The sequence below is a fragment of the Crocodylus siamensis genome, chromosome 4 (genome assembly GCF_052110815.1).
Source record: "Crocodylus siamensis isolate JL-2025a chromosome 4, ASM5211081v1, whole genome shotgun sequence".
NCBI classification, from domain to species: Eukaryota; Metazoa; Chordata; order Crocodylia; family Crocodylidae; genus Crocodylus; species Crocodylus siamensis.
Genome location: NC_143398.1, coordinates 161,346,522 through 161,361,224, shown reverse-complemented (window position 1 = coordinate 161,361,224; position 14,703 = coordinate 161,346,522). Strand labels below are relative to the sequence as shown.

The window sequence follows — 14,703 nt, the reverse complement described above, 5'->3', positions numbered from 1 at the left end:
CCAATGTTGCCTATAACTATTATAACAGCTGAACCAGTGCTGCCCATAACCTCAGTATTTGTGATTGTTTACAAACTGAATGGAGTGCAGCTAACTGCACCTAGCTATCATAAATTTCCCCTGGACCTTGTATCTCCTGGATAATTATTCCTTGACTATGAAAAGCCTTGGGACCAGCTATCATTGTTAGAGTATTACTGATGCACTTAGCCAATGACATAACAAGCAAATTTAGTGGTTGGGGCAAACCCTGAGGATGAGCCAGGGTGGTGGGGAGGGGGGAGCACAAAGGGGTTCTGAGAGTGGAGAGCATACAGTTCTGAAAGTAGGGTGTGGGCAGGGTCCAGCAATCTTGCCCACTCCAGGAACTCTTAAACAGCCCCTGGCTGAACTGCTGCCGCCAGGGACTGTTTTGGAGTTCCAGGCATGGGTAAGCCGTGAGGCTGCTTTTGCTGCTGGAGCATGGTCTCTGTGGGGATGGGGGGTGATTCCAGCACCCCTCCTAACTTGGTGCCCAGAGCAGATGTCCCTTTCACCTACCCCTAGTTATGCTACCGTACTCAGCCAAATGGATTTGAGTTGCAGCTGTTCATGAAGATCTGAGAAAACCAGAATTCTTTGGCTCCTTGCATCTCTGCTGTGCTTATTCCCACCTAAATGCCCTGCTGGCACAATGAGTTATTAGGCCACTGGAGCATATGGCAGCTACAGCAGGTACCAGCGCCCCAAAGCTTAGAAAACAGACGTCCCAATATTTATAAACCATACTTCAATCAAAACACAGGGCTGTGCTTTCATCTGTGTAGCATCTAATCCAACACACTAAAGGGGGAGTACTGAGGGAAACAGGTGAAGAGAACATTGCAAAGGCAAATCTTTAAATAAAAAAAAATCGAAGCAGATAAAAATGGAATTAAATTTTCCCTTCTCCTGAAATTCCTAATTCTCCTATGATTTCTGTAACGGTGAATTTGAAGTTATGATCAGCAAGAAGCAAGTAGCCAAGCTATGTTTTGAGAGGCGGAATGGTTTAGGGGGTAGGGTACTTGCTTTCTCTCCTGAAAAGCCACACATATATCCTTTGACAGTACTGTTACATGACAAATACAGATCACCACTATAATAAGCCTTCCCAACCCCCAGCCATGGGTCTACAAGTCCTCAGCGGTGGAGCAGGTAGAAGAAGATGTTAGAATCTCAGTGGCTGCTAAGGCAGATGAAATCTGCAGCAGAACAAGATCCCCAGTTGTCTTGTTCTTCTTGCTGTTGGATCAGGGTCCTGTTCTGTCAAGAGCTGTGTGAAAGCTGATGTGCAGCAGCTCTTCTATGATAAAAGAAGTCATGCACAGGTGTCTTCCATGAAAACAGCTTTTCTAGCACATTCCTCAAGCCCTTTGGTGACCGGCTAGTGGTGACAGGAGCAGGATTGTGAGGTCAGGAACTGGCATGAAAATGCAAAGGTGGCATTTCCAAGAATTCAGCAATTACAAGGAAGTCATCTAGCACCTGGATGAGACAGGAGTGTGGTTTGGCAGCTGTAACTGTGACTGAGCAGTCCTCTTCATAGTCCACTCTGCTTACCCCACATGGAGAGGGGGCTAGAAAAGGTGCCCTAAACATAACCTGTCTATCTTCTTCCTGACTGTATAACTGCATCCAGTGGGAACAGCTTTACTGTGGTGGAAAATACCAGCAAAGAGACATAATCATTTTCAGGACGTGGAACGCTGGCACCCTCATGGACAACCCTAATAGTGAATGCCCAGAGCGCCTCACTGCAATTATGGCCCGAGAACTTGGGCAACACAACAGCAATGTAGCTGCACTGAACAAGACTTAGCAAGCAGGAGATGGGCAGCTCAGAGAACATGGAGGTGGCTGTACCTTCTTCTGGAAGGGTAAATAGGAAGGAGAACTCTGACTTCACAGGGTTAGTTTTGCCAATAAGAATGAACTCATAAACCAACTTATTTAGTTCCCTTTCAGAATTAATGAGTGCCTCATGACTGTCTGTCTTAAAGTTGTGGGGAGCCAATATGCCACTGTCATCTGTGTGTATGCCCTGACTCTTGATGCTGCTGATGAAGCCAAAGAGGAGTTCTACACGAACCTTGACCAAATCCTTTCTGATATTCCAGAGGGAGACACTTATTTTTCTTGGTGATTTCAGTGCCAGAGTTGGAAGTGACTCTAACCTCTGGAACAGAACCATTGGCAAGGAAGGAGTAGGACAGGTCAACTGCAGTGGCATCTTCTTCTTGATCAAATACATAGAATGTACTATGGACTATGTCATCATCTATGCCCATGATCACAAAGATGTCCACGTTATCATCACTCCAACACTCATCTGAATATTCCTTGTTGTGATGCTACATATGATTACCAACAAACTTCCAGCCAGAGTGGAGCTAAATTACCCAAAGGATGGTAATCTTAACCTCAGTTGACTCCAAGCCAAAACCAAGACCACACCAGCCTCAGTCATTGAACTCCAGATATGTTAATGATGCTGTAGTGTGTGCTTACTCAGAAGCAGACCTTCAGGCAATTGTCAACATCTTTACAGAGGCATACAAGACAATGGGGCTGATGTTTAACATCCAGAAGACTAAGGTCTTCCACCAACAAGCTCCTAATGAACAGTCCCCAGATCTGGTAATCCAGATCCATGGTGAGACTGGGGAAGGTTGAGTATTTCCCATATCTCATAAACCATCTCTTGCAGAAGGTTGACATCGACGAAGAAATTCAACGTGTGCATGTGCAGCCTTTGGATGCCTGATGAAAAAGATGTTCAAAGGTTTTGACATTAGATCCAAAACCAAGTTCATGATTTATCAAGGAGTTGTCACCTTGTCCGTGCTGTACAGAGTTGAGACATGGACAATGTACTGGAGACATCTAAAGTTGTTGGAGAAGTACCATCAATGCTGCCTGCAAAAGATGCTCTGAATCCAGTGGGAAGACTGATGCACCAAAGTTAGTGTCCTCCTGCAAGCAAATATCATGAGTATTGACCCAATGATTATCCAATATCAACTTTGTTGAGTCAGCCATGTCATCCAAATACCCAACTCCAGACTCCTGGAGCAAGCTTTATTCTCACAGCTCAGCCAAGATGTATGCTAAAGAGAAGGGCAGCGAAAGTGCTTCAGCAATATCCTCAAGTCTGTCTTAAAAAAATGCAACATCCATGTCAACTCGTGAAAGACCATCACCCAGGACTGCCCCAAATGGAGGAAGAGTTTGCTGCAGGGATCTCAGTACTTTGAAACCTCATGACAACCACAGGAGATGGAAAAGCGGGAGTGGCAGAAATAGCATGGTGCAAACCAAATCAAGAATCCAGCACCTTCCATGCCACATGGAAACACGTGTGCAAGCTGCTGTAGAGCCTGTCGATCCCAGATGGGCCTCAGCCATCTTCAGACACACAGCTAAGACAATCATCCTTGAATGCAAGGGATTGCTGAAGAAGAGGTTTAGTGGATGTCTGGAGACCAAGATTCTAATACTGCCTCTTCCGGTGGCCTGTTATGTGACCTTGGGCAAGTCATTTCACCCTGTTTTGTGTCTCTTTCCCCTCCTGTTCTTACTTGTTTATTTAAAGTGTTAGTTCTTCAAGCAAGGCTTATCTCTTGTGTATTTGTACAACACCTAGCACATTTGGGCCTTGATTTCAACAGTAGGCTATAAATGCTGCAATCATACAAATAAATTCAAGGGATTGATTTTTTTTGCCTTTAATGACCTACGTTCAACACCTAGTGACTTTCCACAAGAGGCTGCTTCATTTTCCTGACTGACCTTCCTTGAATGGTTTAGCATCAGTTCATGCAGATCCAACTGTTGAATTATTTGTGCTGGCACTGATGAATTTTTCACTTGTTAGGGTTGGACTATGGTGGAAAGATGTACAAGGAAGATTTTGCAGCCATCCTGCAAATGAAAGGAAAAGACAGGTTAGGCGGATCCATCAGGATGTGAGCCTAGAAGTCAGTACATCAGAACAGAAGATGAGCTGTTGCTTAAGGCACTCTAGGTGAAGGTGGTCTCACAACCTACTATCTTCGTGGCTTTCATAGAAGATGGTTTGGTCACGAGCTGCCTTCCTTTGCCATCTCTGTCTGCCAAGGAATGGATCTAGACCGGGGTAGACAACCCCCTGGCATACATGCCAGAGCGTGGCACACAGACATTTTCCTGGGCATGCATGCCTTGGGGAAGGGGCCAGGGCTGAGCTGCCACAAGGAGGATAGGGCCCCTCGCAGTTCCCGTCGTCTGCCCCTGGCACACCAACATCTTAGAAGTTGAGGTTGTGGGTGTTTTTGGCATTTTGTCCAAAAATATTGCCGACTCCTGACCTAGACCTTCCTTCTCACTTAACAAGTCTGGTTAACTTTGTATCTGTTTAACTGGACACTTCTAAAATACATCTCCCATTTCCTGAGAATCAAAATTATCAATTTCTTGTGGACCAAGATGGTTAATCCCTAACCGAAGGCACTGTCAGAGACATGAGAGCCAAGGTAAATACAGAGGCTTATTTTGAAGCATTTCCAACCTAACTAGAAGCCTGGTGAAAGCTCCTGCTCAAAAACTCTAGCCCGTTTTCTAGGACTAAGGATGCTGAGACAAATGGTTTGCTTCCCCTATCAAATCCTTGGAGACTCACCTAGTTCTGGTAGTGGATAACCTCATTTACCTATGCTTGTTGCTGATGGAATCAGAGGCTCAGCATATTGAATCTAATCAGAGATGGGTCTGCTGTAAATGTAAACATCTGCCTCTCAAATTTGGCCACTCCTCCAGAGTTTGATAGAGGGCTCAAGTCCATAGATTCAAAATTTGAGGGTTATAACCAACCTGCACGAGTCATATTGATATGGGAGGAGAGTCCCAGCATGGAAAAGGTTGAGAATTACCAGTCCAGTCCTTTATATAGAGATAAAGTTTCTCTAAAAATCATATCTGGTTTCTGGTTCTGGTACCACTCCTCCATAAGTGGGATGTATTTATTTTGGGTCTTCTGCATATAAATAAAGCTCTTATCACAGTGAGTTCCCTCATGACCTTTCCATGTCCATTTTAGCCTGTCTTAGGCTTTGCCACCCTCAGGTAGAGCTGTGTCACTGAAGTAGAGGCTCATTCAAGACCCTCAGCTGTTTTCAGGCCCACAGCATTGTGAAGCTAGTAGGAAACAACAGGATCTATAAAGGCAAAGAGGGACACTAGTTTTGTTGCCAAGTGGCTTCCATGTTTCGCTTTCTAGCTCAGATTCCCTTTACACCTGCTAAGGGCCTTGAATGTACTTGAAGAGTAAGGCTAAGATCTTCAGAAGTTGCTGATGGAATTATGCAGATGAATCCCATGGAAATTCAAATCCCTAGAGCACTTACTAGTTGCGGTTTTGAAAAGCATTTTAAGGCCATGTTTTTCCAAGTAGTCTCTGAGGGCCTGGTGGGCCCAGACAGAACTGCCATGAGCCTGAAGTTTAAGAAGGAAGGGAACTGTGAGTGCTCAGTAACTCTGAAAACATAGTTCCTCTCAAGGAGAGGAACCCAAATAAGAAGCCACCCTGGAAAAAATTTGGCTTAATATACTGACAACCTTGCCAGCCATTTAAAAGCCCTGCTCATACTCATTAGCATCTTCCTGGTGGCTGTAATTGTTGTTAATCGTTAGAACTGTTTTAGTTATTAGCGTTGTCATGACTGGTTTAGGTCCTGTGTCTGTTTTACACTAAATAATATATTAGACTTTTGCCTCTGAATTACTGGGCTGTATGTCAAGGGGAAGGGTTGTTAGAGCAGTGCAAGTGCCTGTCTTCATACCTTAGTCTTCATATTTTGTACTTCAATCCAAATGGACAAATGGGATAGAAAAATAATTAGGTGGAGTGAAGTCCTTGAAATGAAAGCTGTGGGGGAAGGGGGAGAAGGTTTGTCATGGGTATTTTTCTTAATTATATCAAATGGTCAAAATGCCAGATGAGCATTTGGCTAATGTAAAACTATTGTTTTTAATTTCTAGAGCCACAAGGACACCATGAAGCCAAACTGCCCCAGCAAATCAAACTGAAAGCTTCAATCTCATCTTGCCAAGACACCAATTTCCTCCTCTTAGCAAATGGGCAGTTTTTAATCCCTTGCATTCTGAGCTGGGTAGAGGGGATAGCCACATCTGCCGCACAGTTTGTCTGTCTAGGGTAAACAAAGCCAAATTCCACTACTCAAATAGCAGCCACAAGCCCTGGCTTCATCCACCAACTTAGCTCCACCCTCTTTCCTGGCAGGTAGTTTCTGTGATATGAAAAGAGCTAATAAAAACATTGATAATTAGACTATCATCAGTAGTCTTCAGAAGCAGTGCTCACCATTGAAATGAATGGGGGCAGTTTACACTCCTCTCATAGCCTTTGCTTCAGACTGTGCAGACTTGGGCAGCAAATGTGGCAAAAGTCATGTCTAGATGATTTTCTTGATGACTCTCAGGTCTATAAACATACAGCCCAATTCTCTTCCCTCTTATATCAGTGTAAATCAGTAACAGCTGCATTGAAATGGATAGCATCACTACACTGTAAGTGAATGCAGAATCAAGGGCCAAGATTTTTGGTTTTCAGTATGAATCTAATTTCTGTAGAAATTGATAGGACTGTGAGTCTGGTTCCAGAGTCATCCTCCAGAGCAGAACAGCAGGATTTAGTAATGACGAACGTTGGACTTGTTAGATAAGATCATGGCCGCAATCCATGTAGCCCAGTGTCCTGTCTGACAGTGACCAAAATTCCCCAGCAGACAGACGTGGGCTAATTTATCCCCACATTTAGGTCTCATTGTGATCTCCACGAAAGATTGGCTTAGGCCCTAGAATATGAGGATTAATGTCCCTTCTACTATCTGCCTGTTTCAGTGCTGTGTGTTTTGTGCCTCCTTTGTCTCCCAAAATGTGGTTTTATGTTCGTTAGGAGAAAATCAACAGGTTTGGGGCATGTGCCTACTCCCAATCCTGAGTTATTCTGTTCTTTAAAGAATTGCCCCATCTGGTTCCCTTTAAAAACCTTTCTGCATTCATTATGCTTTTTCCATCTGTTGCCAGCTACTCACTTAGTGTTTCTGCATAACCACCTTCTTATAGTTCCTTTGATATAATGGTCTTATTTTAAATGGATATGCTTGATATTCGTACAGATGTCCTGCTCCTTGTTTTTTTAATCCTGTTTAATTCTTGCCATCAAGAACCTCCTGTGGAAGGAGTCCCACAGTTCAATTACGCATTGAATGAAAGAATATTTCATTTGGTTGGCTTTCAGTTTTTCCCACCTTTACGTGTCATTGAATTGGCTCCTAGGTCTTGTGTTAAGACACAAGAAAAGCAGAAGTTTCCCATATACCTTCTTTACATTGTTCAGTATTTTATGTACTTTTGTCATGTTCCCTCAGTTCTCTTTATTCTAAGGTCACAATCCTAATCTTTTCCATCTCATAAGATTTTTTTCTAGTCCCTTGCGAGAGGCAGCAATTGTTGAGGGTGGTATCTTTTATTGGAGCAATTGCATGGTTGAGGTAGACTTAGACAAGCTTTTGAATGCAAAGCCTTTTTGTCAGGTCTTAATGAAGAAGCAGGCAATGCTTCTTGGTCATTCTTGTTGTCCTTCTCTGAGCCTCATGAACTTCAGAAATGTTGTTTTTGGGATGGGGTGACCAGTAACGCACGGAGTTTTCTTAGTGATATTGCAGCATCTAATAATTAAACTGGTATCTTCTGTATGATCAACCATTCCATTTCATATGCAGTTTAACAATTTGTTTGCTTTTTTGATCAGGCTGTGCATTGAGGACAACACTTTATTGATTTGTTTACTGTGAAGTCATTGTCCTTTTCCTGAGTTGATAGAGTTAATACATTAACTCCCTCTAAGGTAGCTCCTGACACAGTACCTCTCTTTGCCCATACTGACCCTGTACTCTCTTTGCCATCATGTGGCTCTTTCATCCAGCTTGTTCAGCTCTCTCTGCAGTTCCTTTCAGTCGTATCTGCTCCTGACAAAACTAAATAGTTTGATGTCATCTGCAAATTTAGCCGCATTATTACCTGACCTATTTCCTGATCATTATTAAATGCAGGAACCAGCAACCTTTTCAAGCCTTTTTTGGCTTCAGCAGTACATCAGCAAAGGGGCTGGGGGTGTGGGGAAGGATATCTGGGGAAGGAGGGAGGAAGGAAGGGAAAAGCCAGGCAGCTGGGAGCTGTTCCTGTAGCACCATCGCTTCTCCCAGCCTGGCTGCAGTATGAGAGCAGCTTCTAGCCAGAGGGGGAGCTGTGCTGGGGTTGGGGAGCTGGAAGCTGATTTTCTCCCCACACCCCCCACCCAGCCCAGTTAGGGATGTCAGAGGGAGTGGAGAAAAGTGGCAGTAATGGGGGCACAGCTTCTAGCTCCCTAGTCCTGGCACAGTTCTTCACTGCTCAGTCCCAACATGAGCACAGGCAAAGACAAAAGCAGACTGGCTTCAGACCATGGTCCGTATGTTGTCAATCCTTAAATAAATATATTCAATTGTGCAGAACCTAATGCTGAACTTTGAGGTAACCTAATACTAATGTTTTATAATGACAAAAAATGACCATTTCATTCCTCCTTTCTGCCTCTTAATTACTGTAGTTTTTCCTTTTGTTCTAAAATGCTCTGTTTCTTTAAGACTGTTTTTGTGTTCAGGAACTTTTCAGAGGCTCAGGAGGACTTCTCAAAAGTCTCAGTTATGTAGAGTGGTTCATCCACTACTTGATGACATCCTCAAAAATTCTGGGAGATTAGTGAGATATGACTTTTTTTGTTTGCCCTAGAATTCACTCATATGAGACCCTGTCAGGTCATGATCTTCTAAATATTTTGTGATTCCTATTTTTGTTTATGATTTCAAACCATTGTTAGGTACAGATGTATGGCCTACAGGTCTATAATTGTTCAGCTCACCCCTCAAGCCTTTCTTGAATATAGGTACTGCATTTGCTGCTCTGATCCCTGGAACCAATGGCTATTTTAAAAAAGAGATTGCATATTTTATGGTAACCTCTCAGCCCCTTCAGGTACATCATACATTTCAAAATTCTTGGATGTTCCATGTTGGCCTGATGATTTACTGCTTTTAAAAATTATCAGTTTGCTCCAGAAATTCTTCTTTCACCTTAACTTGGATCATCTCATCACTTGTTACCTGAAAAGTCCTGGATACTGCACATCACCCAGGTGTCCTTAACTAGTTAATGAAAGGTAATGCAAAGAACTACTTTCAGATTTTCAGTAGTGTCTTTATCTTCCAGGATTGTACTCTGTAACTCCTGGTGATCTGCCAGACCCATCAATTCTTTGAGCTAAAAAGCTTTTAAAAAAAGGGTAAATAGACTCTGTAGCTCTTGCTTTCAGAAACCCCTTGCAATATAAAGCATTCAGTTTCAGTCCAAAATCTCTATTTCCTCAAAAAAAACCATATTTGTGGTGGGGAGGGAAGAACCTGTCCCTGGCTGAAACCCAATGCATTCTGAATTTGGTGGCCATTTTACTTTAAACGTATTTGTTAGTGACTTATTTCTAATGCTCTGTAGGATTACTGATATTTTAAGCAATCACTTGTGCAGTTTCTTTGCAATAAGTGAGGTCTGCTTGTTTCAGTGTTATATGTCATGGGTCTCCTTTTTCTCCCACATTTTGTGCTTGTGCAGCCCGTAGGAGAAAATCAACAGGTCTGGGGCCTGTGCCTACCCCATTACTGAGTTATTCTGTTCACTGAAGAGTTGCCCTCATTGGGTTCCATTTATAACAACAACAAAAACAAAAAACCCTCAAACCTCCTTGCATTAGTTACTCTTTCTGTCTGTTACCAACTATTCACTCAGCATTTCTACATAGGTACCTCCTCATATTTTTTTTGCTTTAGTTCATAACCCCTGGTTCCTGTACTTTACACAAGCTTAAATAACTCAGTAGCTCCTGCCCTCTCTATTCCCTTCACAATCTTTTCCCTGCCACTGCGCACTCCCCCTTTAATATTTTTCCAAAGGATGCAGACCTACTTTTTCCCAGCCTTTCTATTTAAGTTCCCCAAGTCCCTGAGTCATTCCAGTTGCTCCCTGCTGTAACATTATCCATCTCTGTAATGTCTTTTTTCATATTTAGGTGATCAAATCTGGGCACAGTACTCCAGATGTGCCCTTATCTTTCAGTCCCTTACACAATATTAGAAACATTCTCTCCAACGTGCGCTCAGTATTTTCCATTTGTTTCCTGGGCTGATGCGCTGTTGCGTCAAACTGGTATATAACCCTATCCATTTCAATTCCAGGTTTGAATCGGAGCCCTTGGAATGTTGTTTAAGTGGGTTTGTTTATCCACTGGACTCTCTGGGGAGCTGTCTATATCATTGCATCTTGAGGCATCCTCAATTCAGTGCTGCACCATTAGAACGCTGTCCTATCTAACCCCCAGTCAAAACATACGATTTCATGCAGGGCTGTCCAACTGGTGGCCAAGTGAAGCAGTTAATGTGTGGCCCATGCGGTTGCCTCTCCTACTGCCAGTGGCACTGCCCATGTGATGTGGGGGCACCCCAAGGGGGAATGCCTCAGCGGCATATGGCCATACCAAAGTTGGACAGCCCTGATCTGATGGTTAGCACAGAGTATTGGGAAAGGTGATACCTCATTCCTTTTCCCTAGGACCTCAAAGTCCTAGGACCTTCTGGCCAGTCTTCTCTTAGCTTTGGCCAAACTGTCCCTTTATCAGACCAGGAAGGAGGTGCTGGCTGGAGGGGACTGTGGGCAACTGCAGGGCTGTCTTCCCTGCCCTTGTCTGCTTACATTTCCAAGCAGAGTTTCACTGGGTGGCATCCAGTGGCTCTTTAGATGCCTTCAGGGAGTAGTGGGGCCTGGCTGGAGCTCTTTTTGTGTGGTGTCCTCACTGGGCATCCTGGCTATTAACCTGTAACCTTCACTCTTGTTTCTGTTCGTCATTTGTTGTCCAGAAGAATTAGCTGTTGTAGTCTCCCTCTAGTCATTGAGAGGGCTTCTAATTCTTGGTGGGTCTAGCTAGCTCTGCTGTCACAGCTCAACAAATGGGCCTACCTCTGCAATTTATCTACTGAGTGGCCTTGGGCAAACTGCTTCCTCTCTCTGTCCCTCAACTTCCCTGTCTATAAAATGAGCATAATGATTCTTCCTCAGATGAAAGTTGCTACCTAAGTAGAGCTGATATTTTTGCTTGAACTGAATTGAAGAACTTCCTTCCTTTTTTGTGTCCCTGTGTGATAGGGTATTTAGCAGAATTTGCAGATTCGTTGGAGTAATTTAATTTCAGTTACAATTTTGTGACATGAGTGCCTTGAACTTGTGGTCTCTGGGCAGTTAACTGTGCATCTTAACACCCATGCCACCTGAGCTCCCCAGTTGAAGAACTGATGGGGAAATACTGTTTTGAGTCGACCAAAAATTTTTGCTTGTCCTGAAATTAAGTGATATGTGTCATTTTCAGTGGAAGTTGGGGGATGGAGAAAGCTCTATTTTTTTTTAGCTTTAAATTTAGGCAACCTCATTTTGAAATGAAAAATTGAAATGTTTACTGGGAAGCAGGATTGCCAAAATAGTCTTTTTTTTTTTCAGCCAAAGTAATGACCAAATTTGGCAAGAATTCACAGCTATTTTTTATTGGACCCTCAGATGTATTTTTCAGCAAATAAACCATTCTTCAGAATAAATGTCACCATTTGTTTAGAATAGAGTTTTCTTTGTTCCGATCCTAGACCAGTGGTTGTCAAACTTTTTCAGCTCAAGGCACCCCTTGTTGGACTTGAGGTACCCTTCCATAACTTTTGTGAACTGAGTGGCACCCAGTTTCAAAAACTAATTTATAGATTACAGTGCTTACTTCCTTGCCATGGGACCTGGCACAGGGGATGAAGGATCATACAGGCAGGGACAAGCCTGAGCCTGCGCTTATCTACTTAGTTTTTCTGCTGATCTCCTCACATCTCCTGACACTCCTCAAAAGATCTTGCAGCACCCCAGGATGCCCTAGCACTCTGGTTGAGAATCACTGACCTAGACCTTCTCCTGTCCTCCAGACCACAACTGAGGCTTCTAGTTACGGCTGCCCATGCCTGTGAGGTGGAACATGATGTGTCTTTATAGTATTGTGGCTTAGTATGCAAACTTCTCCTTCTGTTGCTTAGGTCCAGCAAGAATAAAAGTCCAGTGCATAACTACAGCATTGGCTGGGACTCCTTAACCTGAGCAGAAGGCCATGGTTTGATTCCCCAGTAACTGCTGGCATGTCATCATGGTATGAGTGTGTTCCAGAAACTAATGGTAGTTTTGTAATAAAGCCATTGTGTGTGCAATGATCATTTACTGGACCACATCACTTCTCTATGTAGTCGTAAACAACGGGTGCGTTTGACAGTACCTCTATCAGTGTTCCCCGCTGCTGAGTAGCTTCCCACTTTTTTAACAAACATACAGTGTGGGCAGCCATCTTATCATTAATTTCTGGAACACTCTCATATATCACACCTGACTGTGGGTTTGGGTTCCCTGGAAAGACTTTGTCCATCAAATTCACTGGGACTGGAGGAAGCTGATATGGGATCATGAGCTGGTTGCTGCTGCTTGATTACAAGATGGGATAGAATCCCTTGCTTTATTAATGAATAAACCCATTCATTATGTTCCCCAGCACCATCCTTCCAGGTACATGGTGGTTAGTGGCCAACCAAGGCCCTTGGTTTGCCGAGACAGACATGATGTCCATGCAAGGGCTCTTTCTGATATGTCTGGCCTGACTGGTTACTCTTCCTCCTACCACCAATCTGAACAGCTTTTTCATTAAAAAATAGACTTTTTCATAGAAACATTTCCTGTTGGTAGAAAACGTCAGGTTTCGTTTTGGTAAAAAGAAGTGGGAGCTGCGATCAAACAGAAAACGCTGTTGGTTAAAATGTTTCAATCTCCAATTCAGTTTTTAATAAATATTCTCAATGTGGCATTTTCCAAAGCTGCAAGACTTTGGTATATAAGTGACTCTTTATACCAAAAGCATTTCCTGAAAAGAAGTATTTCTTTTGTTGCTTATTTTAATTTCAGTTTTTAGAAAAAACAGAAAATTTTCACAGGGATTTTTTGTTTAAACATGATAAATGTTCCAGAGTTACTATGAAAAAACCTGAAATTTTCCAGTCAGCTCATACCGTGTCTTGCTGGGGAGTGAGCTGCTGGTACAGAGGCCACTCCCTTGAGAAACTGGAGAATCCTCTGGTCATTGTCCACTGCTCTTATCTCTCTCACTTTGTCTCTTTCTAGGAGGCTCCATGAAAGATTATGCAAATTATTACCAAAGCATGTGGGACTGTATCAGCGACTACCCAGATGAGCTGTCCTTTCAGCGTGGTGATATCATCTACATTGTGAGCAAGGTATGGGGCTGAGGACCAACTTCCTGAACCATTTGTGGCCTCAGAACTTAAGAACTTCTACATCTGGCATACCATCTACATAAGTGCCTGTCTTCCATTGCTGCAGCATCTCAGTGTCCCTTGGCAGGGACAGAAATAGGCTGTGATATGAGATGAGTGCAGTCCAGATTTTTTTTCTTGGGCTGCAGGCTTTGCAGGCTATAGACTATGGACGTGGTAGGATCTAGCTTAACACCTGGAAGGAAGCCCAGGTTCCTGCTGTCTGGTAATAGGAGGAGAACAGGAACAGAGCATCTCGCCTTCCCTCGTGGATCAGGCCTCTGTGTCTTGTTCACAGCTGATGGGCAGAAGCTGAGGCACAGAGCATGGAGGTTAACACAGCAAGTCAGTAGCACATCCAGGAACATAACCCAGGAGTTCTTGACCCTGTGCTCTAACTGCTGGAATAACATTCCCTCCTGTAGTGGGGTTAGAGCCCGATTCTGACCTCCCCTTTTGCCATACATATTAAGCACTGCTTTCTCCCATGTCCCCTGCATTTGCACCTGATATTTAAAAAGCCCAAAAGCAAGATTTTTTTCTCTATAATAGAGTCTGTGCGTGTTGTTGCTCTGGTATTATAGGGGTAATTGAGTTGCTCAGTCAGGTGTGACGGGGCCTCTGTTTGTCAGGAGCTCACGCAGGTGAATAAATTAACTGTTTGCACTGTGCCTCTGGGGGGAGGGGAGTGGAGGCAAGAGCCTTCTCCAGGTTCCCATCTGCTGGAGGGGGTCTGTAAGCAACCTTTCCTCCCTGTCTGTTGCTTATGGTAAGGGAAGGTGGCTGTGCTGTGCATACTAGCTGCAGTATAAGGGCAGTGTTATTTCACTGTCACATTTATGGGTATGCAGGACATGACTCTGGCATTCTCTATACAGTGGGGTTTTTTGGTGCATTTTGTATATACAGTGCGTAATGCAATGAGGGTCTGATCCAAGCCTGGGGGTAAAGGTGTTGTTGCAATACCAGTATGGATCTTGGGGACAGGGAGAAGTGCATGTTCTCTTCCCCTCTGTCCAATCATCCCCCATAGCTGATGAGGCTTGGTTTTGATGAGGGTTGGAGCTGATGAAGGTTGGAGCTGTACCTGTCTTGTATTCCTTTTCCCCACCTCACATGACTCCTCAGCACCTACTTATGGTGCAGTGAAGTAGGCCACTTCCAAAATCAACTTCTCTTGGCACTGTTGCCCTATTGC

General features: G+C 43.6%; 1 protein-coding gene across 1 annotated transcript in view; it reads left to right on the top strand.

The window, feature by feature from the left end:
* The window catches only part of SKAP1 (src kinase associated phosphoprotein 1), a 245,351-nt gene that overhangs the window by 211,142 nt on the left and 19,506 nt on the right, over positions 1-14,703 (top strand). The window contains exon 11 of the mRNA XM_090044642.1: positions 13,354-13,466. Coding sequence (XP_089900768.1) covers positions 13,354-13,466 — 113 coding nt within the window. The remainder of the gene's footprint in view (positions 1-13,353; positions 13,467-14,703) is intronic.